Source organism: Mandrillus leucophaeus, unplaced genomic scaffold (assembly GCF_000951045.1).
Source record: "Mandrillus leucophaeus isolate KB7577 unplaced genomic scaffold, Mleu.le_1.0 Scaffold109, whole genome shotgun sequence".
Classification (NCBI taxonomy): domain Eukaryota; kingdom Metazoa; phylum Chordata; class Mammalia; order Primates; family Cercopithecidae; genus Mandrillus; species Mandrillus leucophaeus.
Window position 1 is genome coordinate 2221234 of NW_012099098.1, and position 9316 is coordinate 2230549.

General features: G+C 56.0%; 1 protein-coding gene across 5 annotated transcripts in view; it reads right to left on the minus strand.

The window, feature by feature from the left end:
* RALGPS1 (Ral GEF with PH domain and SH3 binding motif 1) overlaps positions 1–9316 on the minus strand; it is a 265288-nt gene that overhangs the window by 20472 nt on the left and 235500 nt on the right. For 3 of the 5 annotated variants that reach the window (XM_011988521.1, XM_011988514.1, XM_011988505.1), the window contains exon 11: positions 8759–8885. In XM_011988521.1, the coding sequence (XP_011843911.1) occupies positions 8759–8885 (127 nt within the window). Of the gene's footprint in view, positions 1–4871; positions 4924–7287; positions 7446–8758; positions 8886–9316 lie in introns of all 5 variants that reach the window. The other 2 variants (XM_011988499.1, XM_011988490.1) reach the window with 1 other exon arrangement.

Below are 9316 nucleotides of genomic sequence, written 5' to 3' on the forward strand. Positions count from 1 at the left end.
CCCTGCAAGGCTGGCTGTGCCTTTCACTGTGGAGGTCCACTGAGAACTCCAGAGAACAGGACCTGCCATGGGGCCCAGCTCTCCTGCACGAGACTCTTACAGACACCAAGCCCGGGGCCATCTGTCCCAGCCTGGTGCATGATTCACAGCCCGCAGCCTCTTCAGGTCCCAGGTCCCGCCTTGAGGGCACTCTAGGGTCCTCTTCACTAAATGTCCTGGGCTGCTGCTTAACCATCCCCTCCTCCTCCAGAAGCCACCTCTGAGCCTGGTGCCTGATGCAGGTCGCCCTGTTGGATCCTGCACAACCGCTTCCCTAACAGGACTTATTTAAGACTCTGAGCTCTGACCCGTTCCCTCACCTCCTCCAGAGCAGGAAGAGGAACAGGCTTTGTTCAGAGGGTTTTGCACTGTGCCCCCCAACCCTGCCCCAGCCTCACTTCCCTCTCACTACAGGGGCCTCCTCTCACCCTGGGCCTTCCGAGGACCCCCCATGCTCTACTCTTCCTACTACCTGTATTACAGCCTGTGCCTCACACGAGAAGGCCCTTCTACAGAGACGGGCGAGTCTGACCAGGGGAGATGGTGGCCAAGGTTTCATCATCAACTTTGTGGCACTTTCATATTTCACTTGTTAAAAACTGATCAGTAATCATTTCTGATTATGTCTTCTTTTGTACAGTTATATGTTAATTGTTTTTCTGGGTAGAAAAGAAACATTTACCCATCGTGGAAAATCTGAAGGATACAGGGAAAACAAACTCACTTAATAAACGTACAGCCCAGAAATACTAAGGATGAGCGAGGCTCTATTTTCATACATACATACATGACCGCCGCTACAATTTTGTTCGCCTTTTTTAAAACACCTCATTTAAAATCCTTTAACTCGTAGGCTGATATTCTTGTTTTCATCTTAGTGCCAACACTTGCTTTCCCAATCAGGCAGAAAAAGGCATCTGTTCTCCGTTACTTCTGCTCCTGACTAAACGCTCCCTTCCGTGCTGGTTTCCCAGCGGCCTGAGGTTGGCTGGACATTGTCCTGACAAGCCCACAACCCTCCTCTCCAGGTAACTGAATGTCCTGCGGCCACCTCCCTGCCTCCCTGGGAAAGCGGAGTGTGCTGGGGGCCCCCCTTCTCTCCTTGCCCCTACTTTCCCCAGCATGAGGTGAGGAAGACTGCTAACCAGGGACACTAGGTGGAGTCACAGAGAAGAGCAGGCCCACCCCTGCCTGTAGCTCTCTGGTTCCTGAGGGCCCTGGCACAGGACCACCCTCCTGTCCTCATGCTGGGCCCCGAGGGCAGGGGAGGGTCTTTAAGGCAGCCTGGGGGCTCAGAAGTGACTAACGAACACCTCCCTGCATCTCACTGCCCCTCCCCGGCCCCACAGGCCCTGTGACGTTGCCAAGGCTGACATGGGTGAGGAGACAGGAGGATGAAGAGTAGAAGAGGGTCCCTTTGCTCTTGCACCCTCGTTCCACAGTCCAGTAGGAAGAGGCCCATGCCCACCGAGGGCAGTACAGCAGCTCCACAGGCCTCAGTGGGCTCCAGCTCCTGTGTGGAAGCTCTTTATGGCCGAACACTCTGGGGACCCACTGGGCATCCGCAGCCTGAACTCTGGCTACTACCCAAAAAGGAGACATCTATGCGTGTAAACTCAGAGAAGGCAAATTCACCAGACGGACATGCAGGATCCCACCCTCCCACCCCTGGCCAGACAACAGAAACTCCTGCCTGCCTGCTGACAGCGGCATTCTTGGTGATGAAGGTGTGCCCTCAACCCACCGGAGGTGTGTGTGATGTGGAGAAACTGACCTGGAGTCTCCCTGCCTTTCATCTTGGTATCTGGCTCTATTTCTCTTCCTAGCTTGGGCAGGCTTATTACCAGGGCTGAGGGGCAGGGCACTGGTGGCAATCTTCAACAGAGCTGTTGAAGCTTCAGAGCTGTGGGGCGAAATGCTGTCTCCCCCACCATGGCCAAGCCTCTTCCTCTCCTCTCTCACGCCCTCATTTCTCTGAGTGGGGCCCAGGCCTCCCCTGCACCCTTGGCTCTGGCTCCATGGCCTCTGTCTGCTCGAGCAGTATGACCTGCAGAGAAAGCTGTGTTCTTACAGCATCTGCAGGGAACAGCTGGTGGGGTCTCCAAGGAGGGGAGGCTCTTTCAGGGCAGGTGCTGGCCTCTGCGCCCAGGCAGGCTGACACTCAGTCTTCTGAGGAAGAGGGAGTCTGCTCCCCATTAGAGTAGGAAGATTTGGCCTGGGGGAGAGCTGGGAGTGCAGGGAGGACCTGGAGGAGCTAAGCATGGGGCCCATGAAGGTCAGGAAGAGAGAAGACCCAAGAAAGAGCATGGAGGTGAATAACTGAAAGAAAAGAGCCACAGGCAATGAAGATTTTCAAGCTACAAGAGGTAAATCTTCCCCTCCAACTCTCCCGTGGACTCTCCAGGAAGGTCCAGAATGCTCCTGTGCTTTTGTGAGTGTGGATTATTTCAGGGAATGTAAGAGGCAGTGCAGGTGGAGAGGGAGGTCGGTGGCCAAGGGGCAGCTGGCATCTGCTCATCAGGACTGCACGGGGCCTGGGTCTTGACTAGAGGAGACATCGCAGGCCCACTGGCATCCTCCAAAGCAGGTGGCCTCCTGCTCCCCTCAGCAAGGTGGGACTGGGCCAAAAGTCATCCTCAGAGGATGAGAAACAGGACATCCTCCCTGCAGGGCTGTTTCAAGGCTGCTGGAGGCAGAGCTGGACATCTGCGCCAGCCATGAGACCAGTGCTTGGAAGAGATCCCCAAATCACTTATTCTAGACATTCAGATGGATAGTGATCTAAATGCTATGAAATGCTGTGGCCTATAGTGATCACGACAGCATTGCAAACAGCATCATCTCCCTGGGACAAGGAATTGTCCCTCACCATCCTCCTTCCTAGAAGCTCTGATCTCAGTCATGAGTACTTAGCAGGAACTATATCCACTGCACCCTCAGTAACTAGTGTGGTCTCTGGCAGGGAACAGTTGCTTCATAGCTACTGAATGAGTAAGTGAGTGAATGAAGGAATGAGTGAGTGAAAGAAAGAATGAATGAATGAATGAATGAACAGCAGGTCCAGGTCTAGCTGCTATTCAGGATCTGTGCCTCTGATTGCCATTTGATGTCTTCTCATTGGCCTGAGGCCAGGGGAGGTGCTGGCTTGCCTGAAAGCCATCTCCCTCAGGGTGTCCCCAGGAGTCCCCTGACTGGTGCTGAGAGTTCTGGAGTCTGCCCTTGTGCCTGTCTGGTTCTCCTCCCCACTGCTGGGGTGGCTCCCAGGGTGAAAGCTACTGGCCCATTTGCCTGAGCAACCCCGATAGGTGGGGAGGGAAAAGAGAGAGCCTCTGAGGGCTGGCATATCGTCACTCCCCCACCACCCCCCATCTTGGGTTTCACAGGCAGACAGACTGACTGACCAATATGGGGCAGTCCCCGTATCTGGCCAAGCTGTGGAGCAGTGATGAAGAGGTGGCTCACTGGTCAGGAGGCTGTTGGGTGTGGCTCAGCTCTGTCCACACCAGAGTGTGGAGCAGGTAAGTCATTTTACCTCTCTGAGGCTTGTTTTCCACATGTATAAAACGGAGACACTACGAATGGCTGTTGTGCAGGAGTGCTGAGGATTCGGTACATCCACGCACGCAAAGCACCAGGACAGTGCTTGGCACAGGCCACGCTCAACCAAGAACACTGAGCAGCAGACAGCCCCTCTGCCCTGGGAGGAGTTGCTAGGCAGCACTTATCTTCTCTCTGCTCAATTTATGATTATGGGGACTGAGGAGAGAAGCTTCAGTGCCAGAGGAGGAGTGTGTGTGCGCGTGTGTGCATGTGAGTGCTTATGCACACATGTATATGTGTGTGCACACAAATGTGTGAGTGTACATGCATGCATGCATATGTACATGTGTGACAGTGTGGTTATGTGAATGTGTACACAAGCTCATGTGTGAGCGTGTGCCTGTGTATGTGAGACTGCATGCACAGGTGAGTGCAAGTGTACAGTGTGTGCATGGGTATATGTGAGTGTGTAGGGCGTGTATATGTGAGTATGCATGTGCATGTGTGTGTGTACGTCCAGGGCCCTGGATACTGGTGCATACCTGCCTTTCCTGGACATTCTGTGTCACTGGATGCTTCCAGCCTCCCCTCAGACCCTGAGTCGCCATGATGCCCTTCACCCCTGGTGGTGCCATGGCTGTGGGGGCACCCCCTTCACAGTGTCCCCTGCCTTCCTAGACATCACCTGGCTCCTGGCACAGGAAAATACCAGTACATGGAGCTCTGCGATGGGAATTCCTGAGCAGGAGGCCGGGGGCCCTGACTGACAGGCTCTCCCAGGAGCCGAAGCTTGGGATCCTCAAGGGATCCTCAAGGGAGGCAGAGGCTGTGGTCACTTCCCTGTCACCAGTGCCTAGCAGGGTGGGGGTCAATAAATACCCAAGGCCTGAGGCCATTAGGCTGCAATATTCTCAGACCCCACCAGGCGGAGCCACATGCCCATCTCAAGACCAGGCCACTTCTTAGGCTTCCGGTTTCAAGAACCCACACTTTTGACCAAATCTACTCCCAGGCCTCCTGCAGCTGTGCCGGAGGAAGAGACTCCTGGATCAGAGGAGGTGTGGGGCTGCTCAAAGCATGGGGGCTGGGGCCCCGACACCCATCCTACTCTTCCATCCTCCCTCCTAGTCAGCCCTGCCCTGGCCAGGCTGCTGGAGGAGCCACAGAGCAGCCTCACCGAGGCCAGCATGGGGTGGGTGGGGCAGGGCCCGTCCCTGCCCGGGGCCTGTCTTCAGCTCCCTGGGCCCTGAGCACCGCCCCTGGGAGGGAGGCCATGCTGAGGCCACACTCACCTTTCCAGCCCTGAAGACATCTCTTCACTAAACTCTGAGCTCTCACTACTGCCTGGAAAAGGAACACAGGTCAATGAGCACAACGGCCTCACAGAAGAGGGGCCCGTCCTCCCGGGTCAGGCCCCTGAGCTCACAGAAGTGCCACAGAAACTGCTTCCTCACATTGGGAGCCTCGATGTACTCGAGTTTTTGCTGCTGCTTGTTCTAACTCTGCTCTGGGAGGGTCAAAGAACCACCCCATCCCACTGTTCCAGGCAGGTCCGCTACTACCTTCCCACTGCCCCCGAGGGCCGCAGCTAACTGCCCACTGGCCCGCTGGGGTCTGGGTCTTCAGGCTTTCTTCTGGGCCTGACCTGGCTCCACCACTGCCTCCCTTCTGGCCCACATGAAGCCAGGGCTAGAACAGGCCTCACCTGGTGAGGCCAAATGAGCACCTCTTCCTCTTCCACAAGGGTCAGGGCTTGACTAGACGCTGGTCACAGCGCAGGTACCTGGCATTAGACAGAAGCCTCAAGGGAGAGCCCCTGCGAACCCCTGGCCAGTGGGGTCACAGAGAGGGGCTGGGTCCCACCGTTTTGCTACCTATTTCTCCTTCAGGCCTGTCCCTCTGGGCTGAATGGGTGACCCTGCTTCTCCCAGGCTCTCTAAGCCCTCTTGAAGGAGAGATTTTCTCCTGTCACCCAAGCATCCACGCGCAATGCTTCTGGACTGTCTCTCAGACCTCAGAGGCTCTGAGGTTCAGTGCTCTTTGCCTGAAAGAGCACCGAGGCCGAGCACTGGGAAAGCAGGAGGGAGGGGATCCCAGGCCCCTTGGCATCTGTCTGAGTAATGGCCCTCATCACAGAGGGGAGGACCAGCCCAGCTCCCAACAGGGCACATGCACACATGGCCACTTAATCAGGGCTTTTGGCCCCAAACAGAAAACCAGTTTCAATTCCCCAACTTGAGGAGCCGGGAACCAAACAACCTTGTGATCTCCTGTCTGGACGCTGGACAGCTCTGCATCTGACTCCGTTTTCTGTCTCAGGAAGAGCAAGGCCTGGACTCAGGCACAGCTCAGAAAGTTTTCTGGACATAAAACAGCTGTTCTGCTGAGTGCTGTTGGGCCGGCATTCCCCAGAGGGCATTCCTCAGAACCCAGTCCCATTCCAAGGAAGAGGGTCCCATGACCAAAGAATGTGGACACTGTGGACTCTGATGCCTTCTTAGAGGACTCCTCCCACCCACCAGCACAGCCGCATCTCTGGGAAGAAATCTGCACACCTTTGCTCAGCCCAGCCTTTCCCCACGCATGACCTGGAACTCTTCTCCCAAGGCGCACCTCAGAACCCTGGACACATTGTCCTGAGCCGTCGTATAACCCTGATTGGCTCCAAACAGGATGACCTCCTCTGAGGACAGAGGCAGACACAGAACATGCTTGTCAGAATTCCAGGGCGTGGGAGACGGCGACCCCTGGACTCATATTGCCCACGCCCTCTGAGACTGACTTGCTTTCACAGGGACGTGGGAGTGATTCCTGCCTGTTTCTCCTGTCCCCTCCCGCCCCCTGCCCTGGGCCCTCTGCCCTGCAGTCCTCACAAAATCAACTCCCAGCTTGGCAACTGGTCTAACCACCAGCTGTGGGAGGACTCCCTGCTAAGGGAAGCTGACAGACACACAGACACACAGACCACAAAGGCACAGGCACACTGAAAGGCACCAGGCACCAGAGAGAGCACTGGCCTGATGGCGGTATTAACAGGGTGGTGCCCACCTGTCTCAGCTGACCTGGACACTGCAGGGGTATGGACCTACAACCAGAGCTCAACACCAGCCTGAGTCCTAATGTCAAGTTCTTCCTATCCCAGCCTCAGCAGCACAATTTCTGTCTCTTCTGTTGCCATAGCACCATGTCTGGCTGACACTCAGTGATGCAATTTCATCCCTGAACATCAGCTTTTCATCCTCCCTCCTTCTAGCTCCCATTGTGAAGACAAGTATGCAGTGAGAACCCTGTAGCCACCCAGCTACCCTCCCTGGCAGCCTCTCCTGCTTTGCCCTGCAGGGCCCTGTGGGTCATGATCCCTTAGGGACAGAAGCCTGACTGTGGTCCAGTCTGGTCTAGGGAGTTGCCAGCCAATAGCAACTGGTCTCAGGAAAGGGTTTGGCTGCTTTTTCTACCTGCCTGCCTTGCCACCAGCAGGATGACGACAGATCCAGGGCTCTTCATGAAGCCCACGAGGCTAGGAGACAAGGGTTTCCCTGGCTCTGGGTAGTTCCTGCAGGCAGCCACCTCTGTAGGGAGGTGAGGGGCCACTGGGTCCCCCTGAATGATAGCGCCACTGGGCATGGCACAGTGACACAGAGACAGACACGGAGCACACACTGGGCCTACAGCCCACCAGCCTATCATGTGCAGGCCGGAGACGCTTACCTAGGGAGAGTCCATTGGTGACAGCAGAGGAGGAGGTCAGGGCCAGGCCCCTTCGGGGGCTGCGGGACTCTAGGACACTGTCGTCCAGTAGGTGCCTTGCTTTCTCCGATGGGAATGTCGCACTTTTACTCTCAACTACACTCAACTGACACATCATACTGGAAAACGGAAAGGAAGAAAGAAGGCAAAGCTCCTTATCTGTGGAGTGACAGTGGTTACACCTGCCTGGGGGCCAGAGCAGATGGTGCAGCTGCAGGAAAAAGGCCTCCACCCAGAGCCATGGTGTAGCCCAGGCTCTGTCCTCTCTCATGCCATGACCTTGGGCAAGTCACATCCTTTCTCTGAGCCTCAGTTTCTCCATCCATCCAATGGGGATAACGATACTTGCCCTGCCTGTCTCCCAGGTGGCTATGAGGCTCGAGTGAGCAGATGCTGCTTCTGAGCGATGAGGCCGCACAGGTGAGCGGCAGTGGGCCTGTGGCCAGGATGTCTGCTCCTGCAGTCACACGCACCTGGTCCAGGCCCTTGCTCCGATGTTTTTCCATCATTGCAAGGAACTTCACCTTGTTGAACCTCATTAGACTCATTCTCAATTTTTGTAATAATAGCACCCACCTCAGAGGCCTGCATGGGGACTCAGGGAGATCATGCTTGACATGCATGTGCAGAGTGTCTAGCACAGAGGGCTGCTTAACACTCAGAGAGCAACTCTTTCTCCTCCAGCCTTGGAGCTCCTCCAGGGCCTGCCTGGGCTGGGCTGAGGCTTGTGCCTTGGAAGTGGTAGGTAGGTAGGTAGGTAGGTGGGTAAGTAGATAGGTAGGTAGGGAAGGAGGAAGGGAGGGAGAGAGGGAAGAAGGAAGGAAAGGAAGGAAGGAGGAAGGGAGGGAGGGAGGGAAGAAGGGAGGAAAGGAAGGAAGAAAGGAAGGAAGGAAGGGACTCATCTGTTCGGAAGCCTCTGCCTAATGCCCTGGAGACACAGGCACAGTTGCCCCAGCCATGCCGAGGACTCACGCATGTCCCCCAGCTATTGGGCCCCACAGGGCTGATGAGCCAGCAGGTTCAATGCTCTGTAGGCAGATGCCATGAGAAACTGAACACCGCCCTGGATGACAATCACTGGTGTCCACTGGACTTTGGGGTTTTTCCATGAGTCATTAACTGGGCTTGGGCAAATTCTCTGGAATGTCACTGCTACTTCCCTGCCCTTCCCTGCACCCTTCCTCCATCAGCTGCTGAGCCTGAGACACCTGTCAGTGGTGTGGAGTCAGTGCTGCCACAGTGCCCCTCAGCTCTTCCTAAGCTCACACCAGCCTCAGGAAAGTGCACTGGCCAGGATTCCAAGGGCTCTCATCAGCAACTCCCAGAACAGGGCAGGGGAGGGACCCAGTCAGCAAGTGTTTCCCTGCACTGTGCCCAGGCCCACGTGCAGGACGGTCTGAAGCCCGGGGGGAGGGCTTGCTCAGTCACCCACTTGTTGCCTAAGCTGTGGCTCTTCCTGTGTCTGGGGACTGGAGGTGTGGGGAGGCTGCCAGCAACAGACGTATCAGGACAGGTGGGCCTCCGGCTGAACCTCGCAGTACCAGAGCCAGCAGAGGGACCTGCAAACAGAGCAGAGAGAGCAACAACAGGGGTTATGATGGGAGGGTGAGGGGCTGTGCAGGCTGGGTTGGGGTGTGGAGGCGGTCCCCGGGTTTGGGGTATGGCAACTGGCCCAGCCGTCACAGATGGGGCAAGGTTCATAGGAGCCCTGTAGCTTCTTACTCATTAGATATTGATCCTTCACTCTCCATACAGTAATTGACTCCCAAGGCTGACAACCAACTCTCAGGATGGTCAACGTCCTGCTGTGCATGGCACCCCCTGGCCAAAGGGAGGGCACCATGGATGGACATGGGGACAAGCAGCCTAGTCTTGGCCCTGCTTCCCCATGGCATGACTTATCCAAGGACACCCAGCTGGTGAACAGAGGTGAGACTTCAAAGTGTGTCTTCTAGGCCGGGTGTGGTGGCTCATGCCTGCAATCCCAGCA